The following is an 18,875-nucleotide window of genomic DNA, read 5'->3' on the forward strand; positions in this document are numbered from 1 at the left end:
ACAGTTGTAGCATGTTGACCTTCGCCAGATGTTGAATTATCTGGTGAACAATTTGGCATTTCAGTGAAATCCTCGTAAAGAAGGAGGACTTGATAAAATCACTATTTAATCTGATTCTTTTGGACGACATTCAAAAGTGTTCCGGCAAACCGCATTGCATGCACTTGTACCATATGCTGGCTGGCCTGCTGCCAAGCTGAGCAGGAGAGAGGGGCTACCAGGCATATCCCACTGACTGCATTTGTAGTCAAGACCCAGAGGCTGTGGCTGATCATTAGGAAATAGATCCCTATCAATTACAGGGGAAAAGAGAGAAATCAACCACAAAAAGTCCAGGGGGGTTAGCCTGTTAGCAGAGATGATGAGAGCACTTCTGACCAACAAATGCAGCTAAATACAAAAGCAGATTAAAAGCTAAATGTAAAAAATAATAATAATAATTGTGAACATTAAGATGACATACAGACCTCCTGTATACTAACCTCTTGCCCTTAATATGACAACCTGGGACAGCAGTTGTGTCCCAAATGCTAATCAGCACCACACAGACAAAGCTTCTAACTGCACACAATCACAGCTCAAACGCACAATCTCGTAGAGGAAGGCAAACATAGTGCCAGAGCCAAGACCTTGTTAATTAGCCAACGAGCTTAACTCTGGGGCTCGACCCAACTCGCCTGTTAAGCTGTCATCACAACTACTTCCACCTGAGTGTATGAATGCATAAGCCCTCACACACGTAGCCACACTTCCACATAGAGGTCAAGCACACAGCACTCCACGTTCGCTCATGCACCCTCAACTCATCTGCAGCTTAGTTCAAACAGATAATTTAACCTTCAAAAAGCATTACTGGCAGGCCTGGGCTAATCCTGAAGCTGCTGATTACAGGAAGAAAAAAAAGAGCACTTTGCTTCCGCGTAACAAAAGATAAATCTCACAGCTATTCCAGGTAGAGTGTCACTGAACATTTGTAGCACAGATGCACATCTATTCCACCTAGTTAGACCCCCACTCCCCCCACCCACCCACCCACCCCACCCCTTCCAGAAAGGGACATGCTTTCCACGGATTGACTGGTGAGATGTTGAAACAGGCTTTCAACAGCCTGAGAGAACAAAGCGAAGCCTGACAGAATGTCTCTATTGTCAGACAACAGCAGGGTTAGATGAAGGCCTGGCCTTGCTCTGACCTCCTCGTCCAGCTGGGGAAGCCATTATATGGGTGATTGGGTGCCCAGCTCTGGCCTGGCTTCAACTCAAGACACAGCACAGGCCCTGCAAACTGGACAACATGGCCTTAAACACACAGTACAAGAACAAGGCTCGTAAAACATGAAGCTGCACCAGAAGCTGCAACAGGTCAAAGAATGCAGTCAGTGAGCAGCAGACGTCCTTCTCGCTCTTGCATGATGCCTGCACCGAGAACATGAATGTGTTTAATTTAATCAAGATGCAACAGTTTTGACTGTCAGTATCTCTGTGGAGGGGCAACTAAGAGCTTTGGAGCATTTTCATCACATAAGAGCAGATGGAGGCGATTCAGGGATTCTGATTCTCCAGTTAAATTTGCACAGAGATTCTGCAAAAAAAAAAAAAAAAAATCCCCATAAAAACCACAATTATGAGACTTTGCTTATTTACACAGAAGCAAACGATGCTGTCACATCGCCACCAAGGCGGGTGAATTTATCAGAGGTATGACGTATGAATGAGCTGTTCTGACGTTCCGGCTGTTGGCTTTACATTAATTCTGATTCAGCTCTGTTGGAACCTACTGAGGCGGAACAATCTGTTCCTGATTCCATCTCTGCTGACAGAGACAGGTAACAAAACGTTTCCACCGAAGGGGCTTCTGATACCGTGAGGGGGACGGATCCAGAGACTCAAAAGAGTTGAAAGTTGGAGTGTGGGTGATGAACTTTGCTGTTGTTTTTGCAGCCGGTGCACTTTGCAACGTCTCCTTTTACAAACCAAACCCCTCCCATTTCAAACCAGTGAGAAGGTCAGACAGACACAAAAGAAAAGGAAAGAAAACAAAAGATTTTGTGTGATCATACAGAGTCTGACCAATAAAAACAAACACCTAAATATACCACGTAAGAAAACACCAGATAAATCTGCTGACTAGAAAACAAGGATCCGTATCAAAGGAGGACATTTTTAACATCATATCGCTACTAATATTATATTTCCAGTTCTAACCTAATGAGTGGGCAGTTGAGAAAGAAAAAAAAAAAAAAAAGATAACGCATCTCTCAGGCTGCTTATTCAGACTGAGGGCTAAATGTCAAACAGCATCTGACTGCCTGTCAACATTGTGAGCGTTGAGTAATCATGAATGAAACATGAGAGAAACGTCCATCCCGATACGCGTTCCGTTTTCATCTCCAACTGTGAAAAAAACCCAATGTGTTTTCTTATGCTTTTAGTGCGTAGGAGATGTTTCCTTGCTGTTAAAGGAGACGTGACTGGAGTCCAGTCCAGATTTAGCCACACAGGTGTCCATTTTATAGCTGTGCTGCAGTGCTGTGCGATGGTAATAGAGCCACTTGTAAATGAAACATGTGAATTGCACAGTAATTCATACTAGCTCTGTTGAAGGCAGGGATTAGCGGGACGCTAAGTGTTTGCCAGGCACCACAGCAGCTCTCGCCACATTAGATGGCTGACTACGCTGGCAGGAGGGTAACAGTGGGTTGGCCCCTGTGTGCCACAACAATACAGATGATGATAATTCAGTCATCAGAACTGAGGGAGCTTGATTGCACACTTCACTGGGTTTAATGTCCATCAGGCAGCATCCCAGAATGGTTTCAATCAAACAAATATGTCCACCTCAAACTGCTTTTACACCTTTGATGTCAAAGGTTCAAGGAGACGAGATGAAGTCAGATTAACGAGTGTTAATAAGGTCAAATAAATTTTTTTGGGGTTACTCTATTCCTCGGTTCCCTGTCCTTGCTATCTCAACTTGTCAGAGGATAAAAGAGCCAGCTTGTCTGGTGCCCACATTTTTCCCTCCGATGTTCTCTCATGTTGGCCTTGAACATTTTATTCAACAACTAGCCTACCAGTTTATTAAGTGCTAAGTACTTTAATAGTATGGAGGAAGCCTTTTGTACGCAGCCGGGCTTTGTGTCTACACCCTCTCACAATGCAGACGCAACTCAACCTAAATGCAAAATTGTCAAGAAAACGTTAGACCTTCACCCTCTTGGCTTCGATGTGGAAATCCAAGCAAAAAAAAAAGATGTATTTGCAGCAGCCAGTGGTGTGGTAATTCAGCTAGCTGACACAGTCTTACAGACTTCTTGATAAAGCTTTTAAAGGCAGTTGTGGGGAGAGAAAAAAAATCTCCCACATTGCAAAGCAAGGCCATGTCTATTCATTAGAACTGTCTCAGGCACTTAAAGCGCCTGTGAGTAGCGGACAACTAACAGCGTGTTGACAGGGGGTGAGTGCAGTGCGAAGGCTAACAACGACATCATCCACACTTTAGCTCTGGGCTACAGTGTACAGAGGGGTCACCCATGTTAGGCTAAGTGAGCGCTCAGTGGCTAATAGGTTCTGTTCCATTTGATCATACAGCCGATCTAACCTAGGAGAGCCAAGACGACTGAACCCTTTTCAGCAGGAGGTGGAGGACAAGGAAAGGGACGAAATTGTTCAAGCTTTAATGTGCTTGCCATTTGAGCGCTGATGATCAAATCTGGTCGTAGTGTAAGAGGATTTCGAACAACAACAAAAAAACCCTGTTTAAAGTGGGAGACTAAGTGAACACGTCACATGCCACTTAAGAGTCAGGAAAAAAACAAGACACGGCATAAACACAGGAGAGAGCTTCCCGTCATGTAACATTTCAAATACAAAATTGTTTCTCATTGTTGCTACGCCAGGAATTGGCCTATGCAGCAGAGTGGCCTTGCACTCCTGTCTGCATTACATTCTAAACAAAACAAAAAAAAACAAAAAAAAAAGTCAACACAGCAAAAGAACCAATTACACAACAGACAGAGACCCCTGTTGTTGAGCGACCCGGTGGAGAAATTCAACAAAAAAGATACATCATTCAAAGAAAATGAATCAAGAAATCAGAGAACGTAAAAGGGTATACGTTTTTAATCATCACCACTTTGAATATGAGCCTTTGTAAGAGAGGTCGCAAGCTATCCAGTGTGTCGGGTGACGTGGAGGTAAAACAATGAAAAAATGGATCATCGTAGAACCACAGTGCAAGAAAGAATTTCCCACTGTAGGATCGCAACAACTGGTGTAAAAGGCAAATACGCGCAGGTCAGTGTCACTCATTTGTCCTCAGGGATGCCAGCAGCCTTCATGGAGCAATCATCAAACAATACATATTGCGGGGTTTAAATCGCATGGCGCATGTGCAGTGAGACGATGCGCCGTCTGTTCAGGTTCACATGTCAGTTTCCTTTACGATGACTGACAGCAGATCAGCTACCACCTGAAGTTTGGGAGGCAGTTCTGTGCTTCTATGTGTGTTTATGATTCCAAAATCATCACTACAAACTCCTCATCCCCCTTACATTTTGGTAACTTTCATTTTGATCTGTTTCCATGTCACTTTGTCCCTTTTTTTTTCAATTCATTTGATGCAATTGATTTACTTTATTTCATCCCATTATCATTTTATTAAGCTCAGGTCTGTGGCCAAAATGCCTGACGTTTAAGCAAAAATGAATGTTGAAAAAATAAAATCAAAGGCAGTTCCTGGATGGGAAATGAAAATGTTTAACAAGATGACGTCACAAAATTCTCACACTCTTTCCATTCAACCCAGATTGGGCACTGTAGGTAAGAGTCCAAACCACCGATCTTTCAACTCGAGACTGTGCTCTCCTCTATGGGCCTCTGGCTGTCCCATCCTGGCCCACTTTTACTGTATCAATAACAAAGTAAACCCTCTAAATGAGAGAGATCAAGCACTCCTCTGATATCAGCCAGATTACTATGTGCACCGTAACAGTAAAGAGGGGTGTTAGATGGTGTCAGATCTTGCTTGCTGAAGGGTGGAAAGGGGCAAGCCGCGGCACGTTGGGAGACTCCACCGCTTTTCCTGTCTTAGTGGTGCAGATCAGAGGAGAAAGGGAAACCTGTAGTTTCACTGATTGATATTGTGATCTGACAAGAGACGGATCTGTCAGTTGTAATTTTAGATGTTCAGAAGGGCCTTTGGCAAGGATCTTTTCAGAAAGGGAAAACAAAATATGGAGGTAATGCTGTTTTTAGTGGACACAAATAGTAAAATATATGGGTAATCATGTAAAAGGACATGATGGCAAACTGTTCCTGTCTGTCCTGTCTCCAGTAAAGTTGACAGGAATTAAGAATTACCATGTAACTTTAAAGCTCCAGGATGTGTGTGTGTGTGTGTGTGTGTGTGTGTGTGTGTGTGTGTGTGTGTGTCTCCCACTTTCCCTGGAAATGCTGCAGTTTAAACACACACACACACACACACAAAGAATCCCACTTTCTCTTACCGTCTTGTTCCGTCTTGGTCAACTCTACAAGCTTCTTCTGTTTCAGTGTGTCCACCACGTCCGCCAGGCTCCCTTTACGCCGTTCAGGTGTCCCAAAAGCGAGGCCGATTATTGGCTCCCCGCGATCCCGGGAGCACTCCTCTGGCTTGGGTGGAGAGGTAGAGTTATTCCGGTAGGAGTAGACGGCGCAGCCTTTACCGCTGTCATTGTCCTGGGAGGAGATAAAAGATGAGCACCTCAAGGTTATAACGAGTACAAAGTATCGACACAGATCAGAGTTGTTTGTGCTCAACTGCTGACTGTGAGAGCCAGTCAACTCATGAGTTTTTAATTTGACAGACAAATATAACTCTTACGTACTTGTATTTAGGTCAGCTACAAGACAGGCAGTGACACAAACCGGGTCAATATAGAGTCTTTGTAAAGTGGTGATAGATATATAATGGGCCTTTCTATTTTGTACTACATGACCAGAGTGTTTGTGTCCCACTGCTGTTTGCTCTCCTGTGTTATGAGTTAAGCAAGAAGTACAAGTAGTCTATATTTACCAAGATGATAAGCCCTGCAAGACGACCACATTGTCCCACACAACAGACACTTTAGCACAGGTGCTCTAACACCAGGGCTATTTCTGAACACTTTCTCCTCCCCTTACAGAGTGGGGGGATCTCCAAGAACTTTAGGAGGCTTATGTTTCAAAGACAAGGGGCTTTGGCTAACAGCGGGATCTTAAGACGCCCTTGAAATGGCTCCAGAAGGCCCTGTTGTGCACTTTGTCTTTAAGCAGAGGATGCCTCTGTAATGAGGATTAGGAGATAGTGTGTCACATGTGGATTGTTCAGGTGTGGGTGTTTTGTTTTTTCTTTTTTTCCAGGCCTGTATCTAACAGCGTCCGGGGAAAGACAAAGCCTGGAGGTCGGATCATTTTGAAAACCAAAAGGTCACATATTCCGTCACACGTGTCCACAACGACCCCTTTAATCTCGCTCTCTGTCCTTGAGCAAGGCATCGGACTTGAATACTTTCTGAAGGACACACTGGATACAAAGGATGCTTGGGTGAAGAAGTACAGAGTTAAAACCATGGGTCAAGTCATGCAGTACCTGTTCTCAAAGGTTTTTCTGACGTACTATGGCAGATGTCGTACAGTTTCATCACTCTTGGTTAGGTGTTTGTGACGCATGTGGAATTTTGGAAAAATCTTAGAATAAAGGTATAAACCCTTTATTACTATTATTTAACGGCCTGTTATTTAACAGCTCAAAGGGGGGGGGGGCCTTAACTGTTGTGAATGTACCCTTAACTTAAAGTGTTCTCAAATTGGCAATTTAACTCCAAACTACACTTTGATGACTTGCCTCTCTTCATTGGTAATACACAAACAGCAGTGCATTGCATTATTTCCCTCGGTATCTTCATAAATATAAAGCTATAAAGTAACTCTTCAACAACTATTTTATATAATTATTCTAGAAAACACTTTGAATATTCCATTCTTTGCAGGTTCCCATCATTGTCCTGAAAAAAGAAGAAAATAATGTTGATGTTGATGCTACATGATGCTAAATTAGCTAATACTTAGTTGCGTTTAACGTTTGTATTATTCACTGAGAATTTCTTCAAATAGAATAAAATCCTACTTTTAAATTTTGTCTGACAGAAGTCAAATATATTCTGCTGCAACCAGGCAACCGAGTAAACTTCTATCTTTACAACTTCCCGTGTTCCTTAGAGGCTGAAGTCAAACACACCATCATATATTGGGAACCAACAACCTAAAGCCAAACTACCTTCTGAACACACACACACACACACACACACACACACACACACACACACTCACACACACAAGAACCGGCTGCAAAGATGAGAAGAACCGAGGGGTGTAACTCTCCAGAGGGGAGGCCTCCCCGGGCTGCCTACAGCAGCGCCTGCAGCTCATAGGCCAAAGAAGCCAAAGAAGCACTGTGTGTGTGTGTGTGTGTGTGTGTGTGTGTGTGTGTGTGTGTGTGTTTGTCTGCACGCACATCATAATGCACGAGAATTTGCACACCATGAGTAGTTCACATGTTTTATGAGCCGTGTGCCCTGAGTACACACACTCATCACACTCGTTTGATAGATCTGAGTTATGGCGACGTATCTCAAGATAAGATATGGTGTGTTACTCAGAGTTTAATTCACTTCTCACCATGGCAGTAGACCCAGCGTTCTCCCACTCAGCATCTGACTGCTTGTCTCTGATTGGCTGCAGCTCATCTGGGTGGGGCTGGTCATGAGAAGAGGGCAACGCCGTCTCCTTGGAACCCTCTCGTTCGTCATTGGACCAAGACGTATTGTCGTGGCCTACTGCTTCCTCTTCTTCAGACGGTGCATGAAAGGGAGGTGTTACTCGCATGGAAGACATCATTCTGTGAGGGAAAAAGTTTTGATTTTAGTGGAAAAAGTTGATATTGACGACTTCAGGTGAAGAGGAGAGGAGAGGAGAGGAGAGGAGAGGAGAGCTCGTGGCGTTGGCTTTCTACATCTTCACTTACAACTAGAAACACAAACCACAAAAATAAGGGAAACATCAGAACTAAACACAAATTCATACATCATGAAGTACACACTTTCTTGGCATTGATGGAGAATAATTGCAAGAAACATTCAACACACACACAAGTGCACGCGCACACACACACACACACACACACACAAAATACTATGAGTATAATGTATTAAGCAGAATCCAGATATTTCAGCACCTCAGAGTTGTTACAGATGCTGCGCTACAGCGTTCCAGCAGAAAATCAACGCTTTTTCTAATCGGGCTCAAACTGGGGAGTTATTACACTAAAACATCATTTACCGTAATGACTTCCCTTTGTTGTACTATAAGGGCTTTCAGCGACCACATTTATTCCCTAAACCCTCCTCCCCTCCAGCCTAATCTCAGCCTTGATTATAAACTAATCCAAATTCTTATTCTGACTCAAAGCACAATCTTTTTTTCAAGGGATTCACACAAATTCACACACTTAGAGCAATGTTAAGTGGTTTTAAGTCTTGAAAACAAGGCTACTCCATCCACAGTTAACAAACACACACACACACACATACAGATCTTGTGTGAGATAAAACCAATTGCTGCTTCACTGTTGTTGATCAGTAAATCATAGCAAGCTGTCCATCTCTGAAATATGCAGCCTCCTGGGTGCCCTTAAACGTAAATCTGAGCAGCAGTCAGACGTCTGAGGGAGCCGCAGAGTTCATGTGTGGAGAGGTGGCGAAGGGTGAATGTTGAAGAATTTACTGAGGGAGATAAACTTAAAATCAAAAATAGACAGATTTAAAGGAGGAAGATGAAGAGAAGGGGAAATGTGTATGTTTAAAGAGAAACTGATCAAATGGCTAAAGAACAGAGGTGGGAAGTATCAGAGTAAAAATAATTCATTGTTACCACTGGAGTTATCAGGTATGTGTACTTTACCTGAGTATTCGTTGTACTTTTACCGCCTGTATTTAAAAACAAATACCTGTACTTTCTATTCCATAATCTCAAAACGACTTCATACTCAATGCCCTGGAGAAAAAGTTGCATGAATTGTGTCATCGCACACCTTACCAATATCAGCCATAATAATCGATGGAACAATAACTCTCAGTTGAATATTTTATTTATTTCATTTGAGGTTTGAATATTTAATAGTTCTGAAGTTATGTTATGTGTACATAAATGAGTAACTATGACAGGGATGAAGGGGAATTGTAATCTGGAGAAATCTCACCAGTCAGCAGTAATTTCATTTGCATGTCGTGTACATGTGATTGATGTCATGTGGAAAAAGAATATGGCCATGTGCGTTTGAATGTGGTAAAGTGATTCGGAGGGTCACGATGCTCCTGTCTTCTTTTACACTCCGTGTCAGAATGTTGATTCCAATTAGGCTGTTGTGCAGGTTAAATCAGAGGAGAGATGAGTAACGTCATGGCATGAAAACTGAGACCCACTAAGCTCTTGACTTGGAGATGTTAGGGAACCACTTAGAGTAGAGCGAGAACCGACGTCTCCCCCCCAAGCTTTTCTCTTCCCTTATCGGCCACCACAGTCTCCAAATTCATCATGATTATCTTGAATGGTTCCAAAATGAGTCATCCAGGAAGCTGAATTAAGGGCAACTTAACGGCCCCTTACTGGAAATTGTTCTGAGATACCAGTTGAAGTGTAAAATAGCATTTCCAATAAAGTCCAGATATAAAGGTTAAAAAACAAAAAACAAGTAATGAGCAAAAGGGCAACTTCTTCATAACCAATTTTTGTACTCTGTGATAAATGTAACTAGGTTTGAGACTGTAGCAATAGCTTTTCTTTTTCTTTTTTTTTTTACATTGTTTAGAACAGGAAAGAAAAAACAGAAATTACTTGTCTTAAACTAAACATGAGTCACATGGACCGTCGGCTGTCTCTAAGTTCTCTTCTTGAATAAACGGATTATTTTTGAACGCAGATCTAATGTGTGAATTTTCACAAACGCAAATTACCTTTAATGACTCCAGTGCAGCACCAAGGCCTTTGCCGTCCAATTTTTTCTCAATCATCTTGTTTTCACAGCTGTTTTATTTCTTTAGTTCTGTCACCGGTGCCATCCTCACTCCAGCTCTTGCCAAATTTGACTCACTGGAATAGCAACAGCTGTCAACCAGTGGTTTAAATATCTTTGTTGTTTAATGCAATGGTATGAGAATATGACATTGTAAAACCCCACTAGCAACTAATCCATGATCCACTATGGTGCAATCCACACTGGAGCGATGAGAGAGCAACGAGGAGCCGTGGAGGGAGAAGACAGAGGGGAGCCTATATTTAGCTGACAATATTGCTGGTGCTGTGTTCACGAGGGAGCTTAAGACTTAGTTTCTTGGAACCGGTGTCTCATATGGACAGGAATGCCCAGCCTCATAACTTCCTGCCACTGATATAGTTTCATCATGCAACAGTACCGGAGTTTGTTGGTAAGCATGCTGGGCCTTTTGTGATTGGCTCGAGCAGGAAAACAGTATACATCATGATCACATTCAGGCACAGAACCACAATACTTGTGTTTAGATGTGTGACTGCACGGCAAATGCAAAGGTTAAGCTTGACAAATGAGCTACAACAGAGCCCTTTTAGACGGCCGGCTGGGTGAATCTAAAAATCAGCAAACACGCCCCCCCCCCCCCCCAAAAAAAAGTCTGTGTTTGAAGGGTCACAACTGAAGAGCACAACCAGCTAACAAAGAGACACACACCAGTGATCAGGTGACCTCTCCGGCAGAGGTTATAAACTACGCATTACATATCACCACAATAAGTTCCAAGAGAAGGAAAAAGAGAGTAATAATAACAATAATACTTGCAAATAAATGTACGTCGCACCGACTGCCTGCAGCTGTTACTGTTAGGGAGATGTTGTACTTTGTTTTGGGACATCAGACGTCACTTAAACCAGTTGTTTTTGCAGGAAAACGTTGTAACTCCAGCTTCTTCTTTTTTTTTTCCCCAATTTGGATTGAATGTTTGTGAAACCTTTAATGGTAAAACAAGGTTCGGTTTGGATTGGGTTTATTACACAGCGATTTCAGAGCACTTAAAAAATGAAAGACATTACATTTTTCTGCTGACCGCAGACCCTCACAATATAGGGTGTTTCCCCTCCGTGGAAAAGAAAGTGAGGGATCATGGCCAAGGTGAGCAATATTCTTCCATATGAGATCAACAGAAACGTGGATTTGGTGATGTGGTGACTCTCACCAAACAGTAATATGATGATATTTTCACACACGCATCACCTTGAGGTGCTGCAAAATCCTTTTCACATTGTCAGACATCTAGGAAAACATCATCTTTTCCCCGAGAGCAGTTCTCCTATCTACAGTAAGATATTTCTTGGAAAGTGATTCAGCTGAGATCGTCCGCACGATAAGCAAACAAAGCTTGAACTGTTGAGTGAGTCAGTTTCATTTTTTTTCATGCGTTTCAGAGTTTTTGAGCATGAATTCAGGGAAATCATTTCACATGTAGGTTACACAGACACTCAACAGCATGAGTATGCGGTGCAGTTGCACAGGCTGTATCAATAATCAATCAATAATCACATTATCTGATATATTACTTACGGTTTTCTTTGTGCATTTTGGAGGTTCCCTTCTGTCTTTGGTGCCAGTGGAAATTCTGACTGTTCAGAGACACACATTCAGCTAACAAACAGCTAGCTAAGTCCCCTTAGAAGACATGGACAGTAACTTAGAATCCCTCTCTGAGTTGAAAAGAAAGTAAAACCGGGGTCGGAATTTGGCAGGAAAGCGTTGTTCGGATCTGGCCTGGAACCTGGCGACTTGGCAGAAACAATCAGGCATTGTAGAGCGTGGACGGAGAGGGACCTGTGACAGATGAGAGCAGGACTGAGAGGGCCCCTCTTAGAAAAACAGTACACAAAGCACCATTCACAACCACGTCCCTTCTACCACTTGTGGAGTGAGAGAAGGACTCCAGCAAAAGCCTCTAACTCAAGCAATTGGGTGTAAAATCTCCGGTCAGCCCAGCTGGATTGAACTGAGGAAGTGGGGAGAAGAGGACGGAGAAGGAAACTTGAGGACTTCGGATTTTTTTTTACATTTTATTTTTGAAGAGTCTAAACATGAAAATATTGCAAAAGACAAAAAATTAAAGTGGGTGATCTGTACTTTGTGCAATAAATCACCGCCTAATCAGTGACAAGACATTATTGCTGGCATAGTTAGTGTCCCAACAGCTTCTGCCACAAGTGTCCTTGAGCAAGGCACAGAAAGGATAAACCTGGATAGCTAACTCAGGTGTTATTTTTGGAGATTCGGCCATCTTTGCTAGTTACAAAAACAGTGTATTCATCAAAGTCATTGCTGAGATCTGGGAGCACCACAGAAAACTGGTACACGGACCATCGAGAGCACCCAAAATGTTGCCGATTGCCTGGCTTGCTAAGTTGCCCGCAGGCCGCAGCTCGAACGGACAGTTGGGCAGGGTGAGGCAGTTGCGAACCCCGTGCTCGGTGATGAATACCCACGAGTCCAATAGAAACGAGGCAGCCAACCAGGCACGGAAAACTGTTGTATTTACGTTACTCGAGCATAACCAGCCAGCACATGAAGATGGATGGTGGAAAAAAAAAAAAAAAAAAGAGGAAGGGTGGAGCAAAGAGAAAGAGAGAGAGAGAGGAGTTCATGCTGTAGGAAGACATGAGAAGGTACCAACTGCCTTTTCTGGTGCCATTTTGATTTTTGAGGGATTAATAGAAAGGCAACAAATTTCATACAAACGGCTCCGTGGAGTTGTAAATTCACGTACTCATCATGTTTATTGGTTTTGACAGCCAGGGTGATGTGGAAAGTAAAATTCGGGTCATTGTTGTCGCCAGAAAAAACATGAGTAGGTCGCAGTAACCATGTAATCACATCACTGCAAGTAATTTAACAGAATATATCGGCTGACAAATACTACATGTAAGTGCTATGTTATAGTAAGTATGATAAATACATTTATAAGTATCTAAATTGTTGTTTTTCTTACGGATGAACTGATAAAATAAATTAGGTTAATTACACCTAAATGCAATGTATTTGGTCTGATTTATAAAGCGTGTATATTCAATAACTCTCAATAACAAATGTGTGATTTACCAAACTTTTCTTTCTTCAAAAAGGCTGGTTGATGCAAAAATGAACCAAGAGCAAGAATTTTTGTTCAAAATCACCCTTATGGTTGAATTAGATCCCAAAGCTGTCACATTATTCTTTTTAAAAGTAGGTCCAAAGGAAAAAAATAAAAGTTTTTTCCAATTCAGATTTAGGTCATAAGATCACAACTGACTATTGTTTTCAGACTTATTACCCTGAGCGTTTGTTTAAAACATTTATGATCATCTGATTGCTCGTGGCGTTCGATGAGGCCCGTGTTATTATAAGCCAGAATTACCCTTTAAACCTGACTGCTGCAGTGGAGTTGTTCAGAAGCCATCAGCAGAAGTTTGTGGTTGGAGCAGGCAACTCCCAAGCATGAATGAGTCGCAGGGCATTGCTATAAAGAACCTGTGTGCTCAGTGACTTTCCCTGGATAGATCCAAAAAAAAAAAAAAAAAAAAAAGAAAGCTGGAAGAGAATCAGTCTAGTATGAGAGCGACTCTCCCTGCTCCTAAAACTTGGGTCTGACTGGACTCTCATTAGATCATTGCACAGTGCTGCAAACAGAGGGCACTGTCATAGGTCAGACATGTGGAATGTGAACACACACATACACTGGCCTGTTTTCTCCCAGAGATTCCCTCATCCTGGCTCTTTTTGCCCAAAATAGAAATGTTCAATAGCAACTGCAGTTACCCCCAAGCCAGCCCAGTCCCTCGTTGCTGTACAACAAGAAAAGCAGTTTTGTTTTCAGAAATTCCTCCCAATTAACATGTATTTCAACAAGGCAGCTCCAGCAGAGCCAACAAGTGGCTGCACTATTTCAAAGCTGTAGGTGCTTATCACGTATGGTGGAGGGTAGTTTCTGACCTCTTCGTGACTTAATGTGAAACAATGACGGAAGGTAAGCAGAGGGCGGATGCTGCATGCAATAAGCACCGTGTACATCCATCAAGCTTCACGACCAAATCCTTTCACAGTTCTCGAGTAAACAGACGCGATTGTTTGACCATCAATATGTTACGTTCAAGGGCTCTATGTATTAACCTTCTATTTACAATCCCAAAGCACCAAAGAACAGGCAGGGGCAGCGCTCAGGCACAGCACATAATACCCTATACAGCTGAATTAACTTGTACTTAACTCAGGGATTTAAACAACAAAAAGGTACTGCAGTAAAACCTGCAATCAATGATTTGGAGACGAAACTTAGATTTGTCTCAGAAGCGGATTCTGCAGCAACATCAGTTTCCCTGAAAAACTACCACCAGAAAGGGTTTGTTTATTTGTCTGGTTTTGTTTTGTTTTATTTTTAAGAATGTTGAGAAGTGATCAGGACTTCAAAAATTCACTCAACTGACAATGAGGGACGGGTCACAGTTATTGACTCTCCACACACTCTCCAGTTCTGCTAACCGATGCTGTAGCAGCATCAAAGCTAGTCTCTTTTAAAGTACTCGCAACTTCTTGCACACCTAAACCAGGTTCATAACTCCTCGGAGGACACTGATTGGTCCAAACCGCCAGTGGCTTGGACCAAACTCGTCACTAATAGTTTCTGTCACATCTGTCGTCTCTTCATGTGTGTACTCAGCATCAGGGAAAACCGTACCTACATGTATTCATTTGGTCTCATTTTTTCACCTTAAGAATTCATCAGATCAATGCTTTTAATAAAAAAAAAAAAAAGTTGTTCTATTAAATGTGTAATCTCTTCAAAACAGCTGGTTAACCTGTTTAAGAAAATATAAAGTGATCCTGAAATGGCAGTAAAAATAGTTCAGAAACATTCACTGGTCTCCTCTCTTGTATTTCAAGACAGCGGTGGGTTTGAAATAAAAAATATATATATATATATATATATATATATATATATATATATATATATATATATAATTGCCCTGGCATATTCTGTACACCACAGAGGCAAATGAAGTGCAAAATACATTTTATCCAGACGAATATTAACTTCAGTTTGTCGCCATCAGATGAACACCTGCAGCAAACATGGGGTTTGATGTCTTCATTAGTCCTGCCATTGGAAAATATCAATCAAAACCAATAATGGAACACTCAGAAAAATGATGAATATGTCGTTTGTACTGCGGGGATAAACACACAACACTATGCTGGGTGTCTGTGTTCAGGCTCTTTACCCCAGTGATGCTGGACCAAAACCACAGACCCCCAAAAATCCAGAAGCGGCCTTATTGACCAACACCCTCCCTTGTGCTTGTTATTTTTCCTGGCATAGCAACACTCCCCTAGCTAACACAAATACAGCCCTCGTATACATTTATCTACTTCATGGCTGCAATACAGAGTAAACCATTGAGGAAACTATTGAAGACAGAAGTCAACACTCAATAGCTCAAAAAGGAGTGTTTGTTTCTCGTCTAAGGTGGTGACAAGACCTGCTCAGTGTGTTTCTAAATCCTTCAAGTGGACCACATTGTTCAGGTAACTACAGTACTTCCTCTAAAACTGCAGACTATGCTGAACTGCAGCTGAAGCATCAATGAGTATCTTTGTATTTTGGCAGCTTGTTTCATGTATGAATATGAAGTTACAGACAGAAACATTTTAGCGACTGTGAGCCACAACAAAACACTGCAAGACTTAAATCCAGTGTTTGCAGTTTTATCTATTTGGGCCTATATGGAAGAGCGTGATCTCTCTCTATTTCATGTACACTTACTCCCCCCCCCCCCCCCCCCCCCCTGGTTTGATCAGTATTATCTTCCTGAAATCCCTGGAATACACCAGCAAAAGTAAACAGAGCATCAGAGAAGAGAAACAGAGAGAACAGAGTAGGACCAAGACTTGAGCTCTGAGGAACCCCACAAGTTGTTAGGGGTTAAGAGAGGGAATCGACAATAACACAAATCAGGAGCATTCTACAAATGATACATTACTAACTAACTAGCTAACTAATGGATTGATTTTATATTTTAAAGATTAACAAGCTCCGCAATATTGTCTAAAAAAGGACACATTGCATCTTCTTTCTACATTTTAATCTCTCCCTTGAACTTAATCCCATCTATTATCTCTCTTTCTTCGAACCTCTTCTCACCTCTGATCTATATCAGCTTAAAGCACATACAGCTTGCCGTTTGACAAACACCTTACAGATCAGATTAGATTAGATTAGATACTTTAATGAGCACACAGCCAGGCTGTTAGACTTTTTCTTTGGCACAGGGCGTTATGTTACATTATGTTACGTTATGTTACGTTATGTTACGTGTGTTCTGGCATGGAACAATGAAAATATAATTCTGATCTTTGGCCCCATTGTTAAATGGATGGATACGATAATCTTTATGCATACTGAATGGAGTTTTTTTTTTTTTCAAAACAGGTTGTATCGATGGGCAGTGACATCAGAAATTTTTCTTCTGGAAGTCTGGGGATTTCTGAACACGTGCACGCTTTACCTGCCCGCGCCTAAGCAGAAATGATGCTTTCATCGCGAATAATGGGGAGAGCATTTTAAAACATGGAAAATGGATCCCCTAAATGATATCAGATTGATATTTTTAACTGATGAATATGTTGCTCCACAAAAATCAGCAATATTTTTGTTTTTATCTACATGTTAAGACTTTCATAACTTGAAGGGCTGTCCCGAATACTTTGGATTGCTTCTGTAATGCAGGAGGTGTTTTAAAATCTGCTGTCCGCACGGACGGACTGGGTTCGTTGTATTCACATAGCTGAAGTCCACAACACAAACGTAGGTGTTGGGGGGCCTGCGGGTGATGAATGGCTAAACTGCATCCTTCATAGATCCGTTCACAAACTAAACATGGATCCATAAGGATAGCGGTGCTGCTTTTCAGGAGGTAATACACTGTTTACCAGCTAATGTAGCGCCAAATCTCCATCTGTCCTGTCACTTCAAGCTGTTATCCCTATTATTACATAGGTTACCTTTGACCTCTGTGGGGACAAACGTAATGCCGCTGCGATGCCCAAATAGGCATGTTACACAAGTTTTAAGCCTTGCTGACCTCTCCATATAGTAGCTGTAAACAAGGGGAAATCCAATTATCTTAAGAATATAGATTAAACTATGGCTACTGGGTTTTTTTTTTCCAAGAAACAAAAAAATGAAATGTAATCTAAAAATGTAATCTATATGAGGTTATGTCCCCAAATGTGACAAAACTGAATATTCCAAAAGGAATCCAAGTGACGCTGATACATTTTTCTGAAAATTAAACAAATATTAGGATTAAAGGATTAAGTTTCCAAATATTATTGGCAGGAAAGATATTTCAAGGTGACATCCAAAGCAGAAAGTCACGACGGAAGCCTGTAGCAGTACAACAGCTGCCTTCACATATTTTTCAGAGTGATTGCATTAGCCCCGAGGCTAGAAGAAAAAAGTGAGCTTCAATAAGTCATTACGGGGCTCAGGGGTCTCACCGCAGCCAAGACCAATCATCAGAGATTCATGTTTAGTGTTCTTCGATGTTGTTAATTTCCTGCATTTGTCCGGCCCTGATCCACATCGAGGGTTATGTGAGCTAAAAGAACAGGAAGGCACAGGCAGAAAGGAAAAAAAAAAGACCTCTAACACCCGTGTGTCAGATAAAGCTATTATCTGACATCTCTGTCAGAGTGTGCCGACGGAGGTAACTGAAGAAGAAGAGACATCAGATTTAATTAACTAGAAAAAAGCACTCAAAATCCCAAAGAATGAGACAGATTCATGAATGTAGCTGTGACACTGAAACAAGGACAAAAAAAAAAAAAAACACCTGTCGACTGTAATTCTGCTCAACAACAGAATCGGTGAGCTCATGAAGGCACCAGTGTTTTCCTTCTATTCTTATTCTAGAAAATTTAAACGTGTGCAGTGTTTGTTGAACATCCATGAATAGATTTTAGTCTTTTAATTTCATCTCCGTAGTGGAAAAAAAACAAACAAACCCTATCTTAAACTTTGATGTAACAAAAGAATTAGAAAGAATCAAACAAGGAGCTCTGGAGCGTAACATCATCTGTAGGAGTGTCCAAACAGGTGGCTTTTAGAGCGCCCAGGAGGTGCAAAAGCCTGCTAATCCCAGATTAGGACTGACAAGTCATTTCACTGGATGCCCCCATTTTAATCCCAGTTGCCTCTCTATCCTGACAATGAGCTTTGTTCCCTATCTGAGAAAGAGCTTTGAGGATTTCCCCAGATTTGTTAGCATGAAATGCCTACATTATTCAGAGGCATGCTACTTTCCGTCAATAAACAACATATTTTTATTCAATTATTGACTGGCTTGAATGTGTAATGTGTACAGATGGTAGAAACAAATTGTCTGTGCTCAGGAATGCATCTGTACTCAGTCTGACCGTATATAACTCTGCCATGTAAACACACATTTCTAAGATTTCAGGCATTCCATTGCTAAGTGCAACAAAACAGACACTGTACTTTTTTGATTTAAAAAAAAAATGTATAAAATAATTACTACGGATAAATCAGAGTGTAAATGCACATTGAGAGCACATTACTTTCTGCAAATCTTACTAACTTTTGTCATTTTGGTCCATAACAAATAACAAACCCACATTTACTGGTTTTCCTGGCTGAGTGTTTGCACAGTTGTTGACTGTGTCGAGCTTTAACCCAGCAGGTAATTTGTCAATCTCAGAGTCGAACTTTATGGATTTATTTTCTGGTAAATTTT

At 41.6% G+C, this 18,875-nt stretch overlaps 1 protein-coding gene across 3 annotated transcripts in view; it reads right to left on the reverse strand.

Moving 5' to 3' along the window:
* Positions 1 to 18,875, reverse strand: part of LOC147259314 (transcription factor SOX-6-like) — a 115,126-nt gene that overhangs the window by 66,080 nt on the left and 30,171 nt on the right. For all 3 annotated transcript variants that reach the window (XM_086209629.1, XM_086209630.1, XM_086209628.1), the window contains 2 exons: positions 7,698 to 7,917; positions 5,507 to 5,717 (listed from right to left, as the gene is read on the reverse strand). In XM_086209629.1, the coding sequence (XP_086065755.1) occupies positions 5,507 to 5,717; positions 7,698 to 7,916 (430 nt within the window). In that variant the 5' untranslated portion in view covers position 7,917. The remainder of the gene's footprint in view (positions 1 to 5,506; positions 5,718 to 7,697; positions 7,918 to 18,875) is intronic.

Source organism: Aulostomus chinensis, chromosome 7, assembly GCF_037954235.1.
Source record: "Aulostomus chinensis isolate RoL2024-O1b breed Wild chromosome 7, RoL_Achi_v1.0, whole genome shotgun sequence".
NCBI classification, from domain to species: domain Eukaryota; kingdom Metazoa; phylum Chordata; class Actinopteri; order Syngnathiformes; family Aulostomidae; genus Aulostomus; species Aulostomus chinensis.